The sequence below is a fragment of the Heteronotia binoei genome, chromosome 13 (assembly GCF_032191835.1).
Source record: "Heteronotia binoei isolate CCM8104 ecotype False Entrance Well chromosome 13, APGP_CSIRO_Hbin_v1, whole genome shotgun sequence".
Lineage (NCBI taxonomy): Eukaryota > Metazoa > Chordata > Lepidosauria > Squamata > Gekkonidae > Heteronotia > Heteronotia binoei.
The window spans coordinates 80,301,805-80,316,886 of record NC_083235.1 but is presented as its reverse complement, the minus strand read 5'-3'; the positions used below and the strand labels follow the sequence as shown (position 1 = coordinate 80,316,886).

The 15,082-nt window shown below is 44.3% G+C and overlaps 1 protein-coding gene across 1 annotated transcript; it reads left to right on the top strand.

Annotated features, from left to right (window-relative positions):
- The first annotated feature begins 5,769 nt into the window (after positions 1-5,769).
- Positions 5,770-6,532, top strand: RNF222 (ring finger protein 222). The gene has a single exon (XM_060252878.1). The coding sequence runs from the start codon at positions 5,782-5,784 to the stop codon at positions 6,454-6,456; it is 675 nt and encodes a 224-aa protein (XP_060108861.1). The 5' UTR covers positions 5,770-5,781; the 3' UTR covers positions 6,457-6,532.
- Positions 6,533-15,082: the final 8,550 nt, after the last annotated feature.

The window sequence follows — 15,082 nt, the reverse complement described above, 5'->3', positions numbered from 1 at the left end:
TTGCTCTCTCGCTCTTGTTGCTCTCTCTTGTGCTCACTCACTCTCCCTCCCTTTTCCTTGGGTCCTGCTGCCCAAATTAGAATATATTGGAGGCCTTCAAATGGAGAGAGCGACCTGCCTCCCCTCCCCCGAGCCGTCCTGTGCCTCACTATCATTCTGATAGATCCAAATAGGCAGCCGCGTGGGTCTGAAGTAGTAGAACAAAATAGGAGTCGATTGCACCTTTAACTTGGTCTTAAAGGTGCAATCGACTCCTATTTTGTTCTATCATTCTGAAAGGGCACAGTCCCTTTGTGTTTTGCTGATCACGATGCTTATCTTTCAGAACTGGAGCTCCCGTTATTGTCAATGTGGGTGGCTGCCAATAACAGCTCAGCCCACAACAGTTACACATATTCAACAAATGACTCATCTCTATCACTTTGTAAATATCCATGCCTTCTCCAGGGATTATTACTTCAGGTGGTGTTGCTAAGATACAGACTTGCAATATGAGTAGCACACATTAATATAAGGACAAGAATCCCTCACCATGGGATGTGAAAAAGCCACAAAACATGGGGTCACAGTTCATAGTAGAAAATATACAAATAAGCAAACACTGTGATATGCTGGCTAACACATTTAGTAAAACTTTTATCAAGAATCTTACAAATCTTTTGTCACTTTATAAAGAAGTACAAACTTACAACATTACAAAGAAAAGTCCATCCAATGAACACCTGGATATAGGCTCATTTCATCAAAGTCTTCCTCAGGAGTATTCAAAGTTATCAGCCTCTTGTTACAATTCAGTATGTGTATTGGGAGCAAGCCAGTCCTTAACTTCTTCCCTAAACAGATGCAGAAGCTTTCTGGATTTGACTGGCAAAATTGTCTCTGCAGCCTTTTTATTTCCTTCAAAAACTAGCATCCTGGAATAAACCAGGGTAAATAGGAATACTTCTAAGGAAGACTTTGATGAAATGAGCCAGTGGCTGACTGGGTCTACAAATATTGGTTGCCCACCCACAACTATAAGGCTATCATTTATTCTTTGTAAGAAATAAATAACATTTTCAAAAAAAATACATAAATGGGGAAAAGGTACAATTAAAACATATATATATATATATATATATATATATATATATATATATATATATATAAGTAATTACAGTGTACATCTATTGTACATATTACTGGCAGTTTACAGTAGATACTTGCTTTTGGGACCAACTATATAAGGAGTATACAAGGAAATGCATGTCCTTTTGTAATTTACCTAGACTTGCAGCAACACCAATTAGCAGGCAGCTTATTTTACCTTTTTATGGCTATCCAGACCAAATGGCCTTCTAATTTGTCACACTTTTCCACCATGTGATCCCAGCTTTGTAGCAGTTTGCCCTCTTAACTCACTACATCTATTTCAGCCCACTGCACCTTATTCCCTCTTCTGATGAAGTGTGCTTAGAGCACATGAAAGCTTACATTCTGAATAAAACTTTGTTGGTCTTAAAGGTGCAACTTGACTCCTGCTTTGTTCAACTGCTTCAGACCTACACGGCTGCCCACTTGGATCTATTGACTATGAACTTTTTATTTATTTTTGGTTTATGTTAGCTAGGTTTTAAAATATATCTTCCCCCCTGAGGGGGAGCAGAGGGAGTCTGTTCTTTGGGGAAATTGCATGGATTAGCTTTATGTTGTGTATTGAAGTAAACTCTTTAATCTGTTGTGGGTTGCCTTTTGTTTTGATGTGCTTTTATACTGTTTGGCTTAGCTTTAGTTAGGATAGTGCTTTGGGTTTTTACTATTTTGGTTCTAATTGGCATCTGTTTGGACTGTTTGCCATTAGGATCTATTTTGCAGGCTTCATGCAATTTGAGAGGGTATCCGGAGGCTCTTCTCAAATTTGGGGTGCATTTACATATTAATGACAATTTTTAAAAAATGACTGTCAGTTTTGGAAGAATAGGAATGCAAGCTATCGGATCCTCCAGAACTCTTCATCAGGCTAAATTTGTTATTAAAATCTGCCCCCAAAGGAAGGAGGAAGATGTTTTAGGCCATGATCTTGGCTGGAGGCATCCTCCCCCCCCCCTTTTTTTTTGTCAATAAGAAACATCCAGCCTCGTGAGTTCTGGAGAACTCAAAAGCTTGTAGTATTTTCTGTAATGTTATTTATGGATTTCATTGGGGGCACACACTTAAAAAATGATTTTAATATCATTGTAATTTTAGAAAGGGCATGTGTTGTGTATGTGGACTAATGTTAGGTATTACTAGTGTTCCTGCCTGGCTCATTGGAGCCTGTAGGACTGAGCTTGGGGACTCGGGAACAATGGGCAGTAGGATCCAAATCCCTGCTGCCCTGCTCCAATCACGGGCCCCCTGCTGGTTTGAATGATCCAATGGCATCCTAGCACAGGAACCTTGAAGTGTATATAGTTGGCCCCATTGGCCCAGTTCTCCAGTCTTCTTAGTTCAGCCATTACCATGATGCAACTGAATACAGAGCTACAATCACTGCAACCACGTCTCCTACTTTCATTGAACCCACTATATTATAATAGTGATGAGGATGGGATTCTGGTGAGCGAGCCCCCGCAACCAGCACCACACTACACACCACTGCCTCTGCATTTAGCTCTGTACATTGTGTTGCCATTACCGTCGACGTGGTCGCCACACCAGGAACGCTGTCCGAGTTCAACGCAGCCTGCCCTGAGCTATGGAAGATTTGGTTGGAACGATTGTAATATGAAATCGAAGGAACCAAGAAGAAGGTGCTGCTGTTCAGCTCCTGTGGGATTGCTACCCTGGAGCTGGCCCAGGGCCTCATAGCACCCACCACACTCAAAAACACGATCTTCGACCAGCTCATCACAGTGCTCACCCTCCATTTTGTGCCACAACCCATTATCCTGGCCCACCATTTTGACTTTTTTGAGCAGGACCAGTGGTCCAACCAGTCGGCAGGGGACTACATCACCGCCCTGCACAAACTGGCCCTACGATGCGACTTTCCCCGTCTGGAAGAGGCTTTGCGGGATCATTTTGACTTCAGTCTGAGGGATGAAAAGCTGTGGCAGAAACTCATGGGCCAGGATGACACTGTTCTCCAGAAGGTGGTCAAGGAGCGACGGCCTACAAAAATCTTAGAAGGATTGATCTGTGGCCGCAGCACATCAGGCCACCACATCTTCCACTTTGGAAGACTTGGAGGGCCACGATGCTCTCAAATTACACCATGCAGCCCAGAGATGTCCACCACCATGTGTGATGGAGACTGCGCCTGCCCGAGAGTGTGCCAGCTGCAGGGAGCCCCACGAGCGCTGTTCCTGCAAATTCAGGGATGCCATCTGCCACCTGTGTGGGAAGACAGGTCATCTGGCACTCCCTCACTGCATCCACCTGCCAGGTATGCCAGTTATTTATGCCCTCACTGAACTAATTAAAGACTACCGTGTACATAGAGGGTGCTCCATGTAGGATGGAGATAGACTCGGGGACCACCTTAACAGTAATCTCAGCACAGACCCTTAAACAACTGTGCCCGAGGGGGGGACCCCGTTTATGCCCCTCCCCAGTAATTGTTCAAAGCCACTTTGAAAACCTGATAACTTCAAAAGAATAACATAAAGATGCAAATTGAGTTGAAGGTTCAAAGGCTGCTTTCTGGTATCTCTTTTATGACTAAGGAATGTTAACATCTCCATTTCTCACACATTCTCTGCTAGTTGATAGGCATTCTACACTGTTAATACAAGGTTACACTAAACGTCCTGGATACAGATGGATTTATTATGCATCAACAGGGGGGAAGGGAGAAAAAGGGAGAGGAAGAGAAGAAAGTATGGATAAAACCAACACTTAGAAATAGCATGCTTGACAATGACTTTCTAAGACCAATACTCTCAATATTGAATAAAGACAAAAATTATGCCTCTCCTGACATTATGATATGAAATTAAAATGACAAAGTTGGCAGATTTGATGTTTTTCAGTTGCCTCCTTCTTCAGAGACTGAACCAGGAACCCCCACATTGACATTTTGCCCCATCATGTTATTCTGTTTTTGAGGATATTCTTGTAATATGAGTCCTTTTAGGGTTGCTTGAATATCTCCTTTTGAATGTCAGAGAACAAGTCCTCCTGAATAGGTATGGGCACAAACCAATCCACAAATCATGATTTGTGCATGAATTGGGCCAATTCGTGGATTGTTTTGAACCGTTTCTGGTGCTTTGTTTGTTTCTTATTTGCAGCTCATTTTCCCAGACAGCTTTGCACTGAGTCAATTGCTAGGCAAAGCTGGGGGTGGGCTTCTGGAAGCCCTAGAAATCCCCATAGCAGTTGTCCATAGCTTGATCAGCAGCTCTGGGATCCAATCATTCTGCTCTGTGGGAGCAGACACCCTGACTCCACTGCATTCACTTTGCACTGCAGCACAAAGAGAGAAGAGCTAATTTTCATCATGAGAGCTGAAGCTGAGCTTTCCTGGGAGCACTTGATTTGAGGAGACTATAATTCAGACATTCCAAATCCAATCCAATTCTCACCAAACAGGTGGAGGAGACCCTGCTGAAGACTCCTGGTGAGTTTAACACCTCCCATACCAAACAAACCAATGCACCTATGAATTGGGTCATAAATCAAATAAATCACAAAACAAAATGATCCCCCAGTTCATGCCCATCCTTACTCCTGATCAATACTTAAGGAAATCCTAGGAAGGCTAACATGAGAAAGGCTTAGGCCTATGTCCAGGTTTCAGTATCTTCTTTGATAAGGTAGACCACATGATTTCCATGCATGGTATGGTGAAGACAGAGGTTCCTGTAGGTGTCTCTGTAGTGTCCAGTGATTCAACCATCTAGTTCTCAGAACTCCTCCCCAAGTCCCAAATCTAGGAGAAGCCTTTGACTCATAAACAAGTTCCTCCACATTCACTCCTTGGGAGACACCCATTTGCCTGCTTGCTGTTCTTAAACATCTGACGCAAGGTAAAGGCATGAATGGCATGAACCACAGAGCTGCACCCCTAGTTATATAGGTAGGACTTGTTCATTCTGTGCCAGAGAGGTCAGAACAGAAACAGTGAGTACATGGAGTGGAGACGACTCTCCGGTTTTGGAAAAGGTATGGTGCCTGGATGAGAGGAAAGTGGTCTATGCAAAAAGGAGGGGTACCTAGTGGAAAAGCTCCAGGGCCTAAGAAAATAGCACACACCTCAATATATATCTTTGGATGAGATGCATAAAAAATCTATTTAACTGTGCCTATCTATTGCTTATCTATTTATCTCTTGGCAAATTAGTAAACATTAAAGGGATCAACTTTAACATACAGATTTGTTCTATTTTTAGACAGTTAATAGCTTTTATTTTAAGATGTTAATTATATTATGCACTTATAATTTCAAGGTAATTTTTAAAATCATATATTCACAATTGTAACCTAACACTTCACTTTTGAAAGCTCATTTCTAGAACTTTTGCTTACCGGGAACTCTTTGAAAATGCGACTAGAGGGTTTGAAATCCAAAAATACATTTTAAAATTTGTAATTAGGGTTTGCTGCATGGGTGTTTTAATCTGAGATTATTAAATCTGCTAGCAGTCAGACCCATGATCTATAATATCTCCCTATCCACAGAAAAGGACAATTCCATTTTGTGAAAACAGGTTGAGCCCACAGCTGTTATGCTTTTCTCACTGGTGGATTTGCTTATAATCACTTACATTTTGTCTTTCTTCCAGCTGGATGCCACTTGTGATCAAAAGGAAAGCAGCCATGTCTGAGAGCAAAGCCAGAAAGGAAGCTCCTACTGCTGCCTCAGCTGAGTGCCCTGTATGTTATGAGACATTCCAGTCTCCAGCAGTATCTCGTCGGATACTGAGCTGTGGGCACAACTTTTGCCATGACTGTTTGGTTAAGTGTTTTCTAGCTTCACAAGCCAATGGTCGGCTGCACAATGGCCTTGTGTGCCCCATCTGTCGCTTCATCACTTTGCTTTGCCAAAAGAGGACCTGCTGGCCTTCCAAGTCAGACCCAAATGCTCAGTCACTCGAGCTGCCACTCTCACCCTCTTCATTACCCTGTGGAGTGCCGATGGGGTCTACAAACACTTTGGTGGTGCCTGGACATTTTCTGATGCCATTAAATAGTTATAACAGTCACAGGAGCGTGTGTGGCTACCCTAATATGGACTCGGTGTTTCCTCCTGGTTTGGAGCGGGAGCCCAGCATCTTCATTATCAGTCAGTGTGGAATGCCACTGATTGAAGATAACTATGCAGCTGTGCCTCAAGTCACCCGGGTGGAAGTTCCAGGATCAGTGGAGTCCCAGAGTTCTCTAGGGATGGGCTGCTTCTGGTCACCCATTATGTTGGCAATTTTTCTTGTTTCTGCTGTTGCTCTGTTGGGGGCTGTGCTCCCCTGGTTGCTACTTGTGAAGAAGAATGAATGAACATGTTGGATGAATTCCCTCATATGCCCAGTGAGCAGAATCTTCCACATGGAGATACCAGCTGAGCAAAGCCAAAGATATGCAGGAGATGGTATATGCATCTTGTTAGGGATACTTTTCTCAGGTGCACAGGAGCAAGAAGGATCACCTGCTGAAACGGTCTGCTCATCCTATTAAGGATGTTTAGTTGCATTTTATTTATTGGTGCATTTATTTCATGCATTTATATATTGCACTTCCTCTAAGAATATTGCATTATATTTTCACAATTTTCTTGTGAATTTAGCGGTATGTTAGATTGAGAGAGTAGAGAGCACAGAGTGATAAATTGCAGTATTGCAGTCCAAGCTTTGCTCACGACCTGAGTTCAATCCTGGCAGAAGCTGGGTTCAGGTAGCTGGCTCAAGGTTGACTCAGCCTTCCATCCATCTGAGGTCAGTAAAATGAATACCCAGCTTGCTGGGGGGAAAGTGTAGATGACTGGGGAAGGCAATGGCAAGGAAAGGAAAAGGAAAGGTCCCCTGTGCAAGCACCAGTTGTTTCCAACTCTAGGGTGACGCTGCTTTCACGTTTTCATGGCAGACTTTATACGGGGTGGTTTGCCATTGCCTTCCCCAGTTTTTTACACTTTCCCCCCAGCAAGCTGGGTACTCATTTTACCAACCTCAGAAGGATGAAAGGCTGAGTTAACCTTGGGCCAGCTACCTGAATCCAGCTTCTGCTGGAATTGAACTCAGGTCGTGAGCAGAGAGTTCAGACCACAGTACTGCAATACTGCTGCTTTACCACTCTGTGCCATGGGGCTGCTGCAATGGCAAACCACCCCATAAAAAGGCTGCCGTGAAAACGTTGTGATGTGACGTCACTCCAGAGTCAGAAACAACTGGTGCTTGCACAGGGGACTACCAAAACATTGCTCAAGGCCACATGCAATATGAGCCAAACCTGATGAGATACTGGGAATGTCATGATCATAACTCCCACTTGCTTTAAAAATGCAGTGATCATGCATGCTTTGGTCAAATTCTGACTGAGATGACAGTAATGTCTTCAAATAGCCCTGGGCAACTGATATTTGCCCATATTGGACTGATGTTTGCCCATATTACCCGTATCTGTACCTGCACGTTTTCACAGAAGGGCACCGAGCAGCTCCTGGTAGTCATTTCAGGTTAGGACAACAGCACAGTGATTTTACCCAACATTTTAGCTACTTGTGGAAACAATATAAAGTAAGAGTCCAAGAGCACCTTTAAGACCAACAAAGTTTTATTCAAGGTATAAATTTTTGCATGTTACACAGACCCTTCATCAGATACCGGTTTGGTGTAGTGGTTAAGTGTGCGGACTCTTATCTGGGAGAACCGGGTTTGATTCCCCACTCCTCCACTTGCACCTGCTAGCATGGCCTTGGGTCAGCCATAGCTCTGGCAGAGGTTGTCCTTGAAAGGGCAGCTGCTGTGAGAGCCCTCTCCAGCCCCACCCACCTCACAGGGTGTCTGTTGTGGGGGAGGAAGGTAAAGGAGATTGTGAGCCGCTCTGAGACTCTTCGGAGTGGAGGGCGGGATATAAATCCAATATCTTCTTCATCTTCATCTTCAATACAGTGAAAGGGGAGAAAAGCATTCAAATTTATGAGTTCTCCCCTATGTATTTTTATGCATTTCCATCACTCTCTCTCCCCCCCTCCCTTTTGAATAATATAATGGAATCCTGTTGGTCTTAATAGTGCTACTGAACTCTTTATTTATGGGAGGAGCTGCTAAAATGCTTCCTGTCTGCTGAATGTGTTCTCATATTTTACTTCATTTCTCACAACACTTCAATAAGCCGTAGTATTTGAGGCACATCAAAGGCTTGGGTGACTAAGATGTGCCCTTGTTCTATCCAGGCAAACTCTATCTGTTCCTTTATATTCTGCATTGCTAACACTGGAGGGTTTTCATTCTGCATGCCAGACATGGCTGCATTGCCACAAGAAATAGAGGCACCCACACATATGGCTTTTGAGAGACTGCAGTCAGGTGAGACAGAGACTTCTAGCTGGGATACTCTTTATTAGCTGCTTCTATTAATAATTACAGTTATAGGATTTTTTAAAAAAAATTCACCTTCACTTGATGTTTTGGTGGATTATTTAATGTTATATTTCCTATGCAAAGACATTAATCTTTAGGCCTATATTTTAAATTTGGATGTCTCAATTTAGGAAATGCAGGGTTGTGCTGATTTCAGTCTTTCCTGAAGGGCAGTTTCCATACGTCCTTTCCATAAGTGGAATTCTATTTTTCCCTTGTCCATTTATATAATAAGATTCCACCTTGTCCTCTAAGTTATCCAATAGCTACATGAAACTTTTGGGAGCTTAGAGATTTGGACATCGTACTCTCTCTCCTTTCCAAGGAAGTCCAGGGAAGTGGTACAAGTGCCAAAACAGAGAATGAAGGTTTGAATAAGCAAAGACAAATGGAATGAAGTAATGTATGGAAGCATGGCTGATGAAGAATGTTCATCCTATTATGGATGGGGTTACATTATTGCTAAAGGACCAGGAGAGCAATCTAGGAATACTGGGAGTTACCTCAGTGTTTTAAGATACACACACAATGTGCATTGCTAGGAGTGACTTTTTGAGCTTTAGCTGCTCCTGGAAAAATCAAACTTGTCTACAGCTGCACATACCTTGATAACATCCTATTGTAATGTGCCCCACATGGGGCTCCCTCAAAGGCTGTTTGGAAGCTTCAAGTGGTACAGAATACAGCAGTAAGAGTGGTGACTGAGACTCTTAAAAGCAAAAAGGATACACTCAATCAATGCTATTCCAGCTGCTTTGGATGCATTTTTTTTCTAGGCTCAATTCAAAGTGCTGGTATTCACCTTAAAGGCCTTAAGTGACTTAATTCCAGAGTGCTTGAAGGATGGCCTCCAGTTATGTCAGCCTGCCCAGGTCTTGAGATCCATGCATGGTACTTCCTGCACAACCAACTTCATGAGGTGAGGCAGTAGTTGGGATTTGTGGGGACTCCGTTCAGCTGCCACCCTCAACTGCTGGAACTCCCTCCTTCAGGATGTGAGACTTGCATGGGGTTGCCAGCTCCAGGTTGGGAAATATCTGGAGATTTGGGGGTGGAGCCTGAGAAAGGTGGGGTTTGGGGAGGGGTTGGATTTCAATGGGATATAATGCCATAGAGCCCACCTTCCAAAGTGGCCATATTCACCAGGTGAACTGACCTCTGTAATTCCAGGAAATCTCCAGCTTTCAATGAAATGAAATGGGAGTTGACAACCCTATAATTGGCACCATCCCTACAGGCCTTCCAGAGTAAGCGGGAAATGTTTCTGTTGTGGGAGGGCCTTGACTTAAACGGGGGTATCTGCTGTTTTCCTCGTTATGTATATAACTGCTATTTTATCAATGTCAGTTTTAATCTTGATCTACTGGTTCTGTCATGTAACTTGTCTTAATTAGCCACCATGGGGTCTTGTAAATGGCTGAAAGGCAGCATAGAGATGACCATAATAAATAGAGAGGTGGCTAAATAAATAAACAAGGATTATTTTTATATATTTGGTATTTGCATTCTACTTTTCATGTTGTTGGTAGCGCCATAAGGAGACAAAGCAAAACATAGAATTGCAATGCCCAATATCTTCAAAATCTTTCTTTGTTTTCCCTGCGGCAGGCATGCCAGATAGATTGGCATCATGTTGCTGAATATGCAAACAAGCTCCCTCATTGTGTAATTAGAAGCATGCAGATTACAGCCACCCAGAGAATTGCTTAACTTTTATCAGGAGTTTTAAATATCCAGTAGTGGGAGTAAGCAGGAACAGACTGAGAGTGAATTCACACATGCATATGCATCAGACCATAGATTTGCATGCTTACTTTTGCACTATCAAGAGATAATTGACCTGAGTGCATAAGTTATCCCAGACTGAATATCGCAGACTGAGTTTTCATTCTTGTGATGCTTCGATTGTATGCATTGCAAAGGAATACTGTTTTCTCCCTCTGATAGCCATGAGGATTGAGGGGAACCTCCATCTTCAGAGGCAGTAAACCTCTGAATACCAATGCTAGAATGCAACATCACAGGAAGGGCTTGGCCTCTATACCCTGGTGTTGGACCTCCAGAGGAACTGTGTGATTCAGGATGCTGGACTAGATGGACCACTGAGCTCTTATGTACTTCTGAGATTTAGTCTCATGGGGTAGAGTCCTTGCTTAGTTCTATTTGTTAATTGGAACTGTAGACTAAATTAACTTCCTTGAGATGAAGCCAGTTGTTCCCATGTCTCTATCTCCTTTTAATAAATGGATGTTGACTTGAACATATACAGTTTATTCCATAATGGAGCATTTCAAGCTTCTGTCAGATTTATCCTTCATGAGGAGTTTAGGGGAGAACTGGAGATGATGGAAATAGAAATTATATCTAAAAGTCACAAAGACTTAAGAAGAGTCTGAGGATTATAAAATTGCTGCTTGCTTCCCTGTATAGCAGAAAAAGCCCGTCAGCATAGGGTGTTTGTAGACTCAGACAACAAAATTTTAACAGAAGTTTTAACAACCTTCAAATCTTACTGTGAATTCAGGAAAAGCCCTGTGTCTGGCAATTACAGTGAGTCTGCTTAAATAGATTTTTTTTTAAATCAAGATAGGGGAAAAAAGCTCAGCATTGTTTTTTGTTTTGTTTTTATCAGATTTATATCCCATCCTTCCCTAAAGGGCCCAGGGTGGTTAACAACAAAAACCACATAGAATACTAAAAAACAAATAGATACAATAAAATTCATTATACACATTTTAACCATAAAATCCAAGATGCACGTTGGTGTTTCTCAATATTTATGTTTGTCCAGTGGGACTGTCAGTGCTGTGGGACATTCGCTACCTCCCCTTAACTACTGAAGGCAAGCTTAAATAGTTCAGTCTTACAGGCCTGGCGGAACTGTGGCAGGTCCCACAGGGCCCTGATGTTTTGGGGAGGGCATTCCACAGAGTGGGGGCTATTGTTGAGAATGCTCTGGCTCTAGTGGTGGACAATCAAACTTCTTTCAGTCTGGGAATCTGAAGGAGATTTTGGGACCCTGAACTGGGTCCCAACTTCTGCTGTCTGGGGCACATATGGGGAAAGCAGGTCCCAAAGGTAGACAGGTCCCAGGCCATATAGGGATTTAAAGGTTATAACCAGCACCTTGAAATGAATCCGGAATGCCACAGGCAACCAGCGTAACATTTCCAGCACAGGTTGGATGTACTCCCGTACAGGTAGCTCCAACAACAACCTGGCTGTTGTGTTTTGCACCAGTTGCAGCCTCCTGAGTTGAGTCAAGGGCAGCCCCATGTAGAGGGCGTTACAGTCATCTATTCTTGAGGTGACCATCACATGGATCACTGTTGCCAAGTCATTACGCTCCAGGTATGGAACCAACTGCCTTATCTGCCTAAGATGAAAAAATGCAGATTTGGCAGTGGCTGCTACCTGGGCCTCCATTGTTAATGAAGTCTCCAGGAGCACCCCTAAGCTCTTAACCCTCGATGCTGGCACCAGTGGTGTCCCATAAAAGGCTGGCAAAGGGATCTCTCTACCCAGCCTGCCATGACTAAGGCACACAACCTCTGTCTTTGCTGGATTCAATTTCAGTCAACTCTGCCTGAGCCATTTCACTATGGCTTGCAAAGCCAGGTCCAGATTTTCTGGGGCACAGCCAGACTGGTCCCCCATCAATAGATAGAGCTGGGTGTCATCTGCATACTGGTAACAACCCAGCCCATATCTCTGGACAATCTGGGCAAGGGGGCACATGTAGATGTTAAACAACATTGGGGAGAGAACCGCCCCCTGAGGCACCCCACACACAAGTGGGTGTCTCTGGGACAATTGCTCCCCTATTGTCACCCTTTGTCCCCAGCCTTGGAGAAAAGAGGTAAGTCATTGAAGGGCAGACCCCTGAATCCCCACTTCAGCAAGCCGGTGGGACAGTAGCTGATGGTTAACTGTGTCAGATGCAGCCAACAGGTCTAACAACAGCAGCACTGCCAAGCCGCCCCAATCCAGATGTCTTAAAAGATCATCCATGAGGGCGACCAGTACCATCTCTGTCTCATGACCTGGATGGAAGCCAGACTGAAATGGGTCTAGCATGGAAGCGTCATCTAAAAACCTCTGTAACTGTGCTGTCACTGCCCTCTCAATGACTTTACCCAAAAAGGGCAAGTTTGACGGTAGTTTGCCAATATGGCTGGGTCCAAAGATGGTTTTTTGAGGAGAGGATGAACAACTGCCTCTTTAAGGGGCATGGGAAAGGTTCCTTCTGTCAAGGACCTGTTGATAATCTCCTGCAATGGGATTCGCAGTTCCGTTCGGCAAGCACACACCAGCCAGGATGGACATGGATCCAAACTGCAGGTAGTGGGACACAGAGCACAGAGGACTTTGTCAAATTCCCCCAAGCTGGGTAGAGTGAAATGATCCAGGATCAAACCAGAAGACGTGCTCAGAGCTTCGAGTTCGCTTACTGTATTAGAATTAGCAGGGAGGTCGCAGCAGAGCCAATCTTCAATTCTCTGTCATTTGGTTTGTAAGGGTCCGAATTGTACTAAATAATTGGGCCAGGCAAGAATTCACAGACACAATCTGGGTTGCAAAGTAAATCTTTTTCGCAGCCTTGACTGCCGTCTCATAGGACTTCATAAACAGCCTATAAGATGTTCTTGTCGCCTCATCGCAAGCACGCTGCCATCGCCTCTCTAGTCATCTAAGCTGCCGTTTCATCAGCTGCAGTTCTGGGGTGTACCACATTGCAAGCCATGGGTGATGGTGAAGAGGACGCTGGGGAGCAATCTCATCAATGGCTGCGGAGAGTTGTTGATGCCACATCTCTGCTAGTTCATCTAGCGAGTTGCCAGAGGGCCAAGGATCCCCCAGAGCCATTTGAAACTGCATAGGGTCCATCTGGCTTTGCAGGTGAGCTAAAATACGCTCACTGCCTAAAAAGGGTTGTGGTGGCACAACTATACTGGCCTTCAGGGCATAGTCTTCTGACCATGGCACAGCCGAAGGCAGTAATCTGGTCCACCATAACCCCCACCGCAAAGATCAAATCCAGCATGTGCCCAGCCTGATGGGTAGTAGTTGTTATGCACTGGAAGAGCCCCAGTGTCACCATGGATGACACTAGGTCTGTCACCCGTACAGAGTCTGCATCATCGGCATGGATGTTGAAATTGCCCAGGACCAAAAGCCGTGGGAATTCCAATGCCCAGCCTGCTACAGCCTCCATCAGGGACAGTAAGGCACTGGCCGATGCTGTAGGCGGTCGGTACACAAGCCAGATAGCCAACCTCTCCCCCACATCCCATAACAGGCCAGCACACTCTATGCCGGTGATCACTGGGGGTGGGAGTGCCCAGGAGTAAGCCTCCCGTATGAATAATACCACCCCTCCCCCCCGCCTGCTAGTCTGTGACTGGTGAAGGACCGAGTATCCAGGTGGAGCCATTTGAGAAAGAGCTACTGTCTCTCCATCTCGCACCCAGGTCTCAGTCACGCAAGCCAGGTCCATTGACTGCTCATGCAGGAAGTATCATAGGACTGCAATCTTATTATTAATGGACCTGGCATTGCACAGCACCAGGGACAGAGGTGAGTAATTTCTCTTGGCCTCACTACCCACTACTATTGAGATGGGACATAGGCTGGAAGGAGAGTGAGCATTTCCTTATCTCAGTCGACTTCTGCCTATTCCCACCACTATACTTTCCCTGCCCCAGGAGCACTGGGATTCCCTGGCTGGACATCACCATAAGTTGCTCTTCGCCACAGCCTCACACCAATATAGCAGTGTCCTCATACACAATTTCTTCCTATATTTCTATACTAATTTTACTTTCTATATCTACTCCTAACCAATCACACCCTTAGCCTAGCCTAACAAAGCCTAATAAAAATTGTGAGTCTGGCTTATCTCAGAACTTTACATAACTTATTGCAAGCTTAAGGAAAAGCTTTTAGAAAAACCTGTGCTCATTTCTGAGAATGGATGTTTGCTGAACAAAAGCTCTTATCAGTACTAGGCAGGAATAACACTACATACAATTTAGCAAAAGCAAAACTACAGAGTTTCCTGCTTGAGGAATGCCCCAGCAAACACAAACAAGATTTGCAATAAATAAAGAACTGATTGCTTTGTAGAAAAATAGGTTGTGGAGCTCATCCAGGGATTGTTATGCAGCTGCACCTACTATTCAATGGACAAGGAGGTGGAACTCTCAGAAGGTTCAGAAGCTGTGCTCCTGTGAGCTCCCACTGAATCTGAGGCCTGCAGAACTGTACTTAAACTAGTGGTTGGAGATCTCTCACTAGAAAAACTGGTCTCCATACAACAGAGATCAGTTCCACTAGAGAAAATGGCAGCTTCATGGACACTAAAGCATTATACCCTGCTGAGGTCCCTCCCATCCCCAAACCCCACCCTTCCCAGGCTTCACCAGCCCCATAACTACAGTGGGGTCCCAATGGTGGTGGGCCCCTCTACCACAGCCAGTGCTAGGCTTTTTGGCACCCCAGGTGAGGCTATCCACTGGCACTCCCCCAACCAATTTTAAAAATAGTAA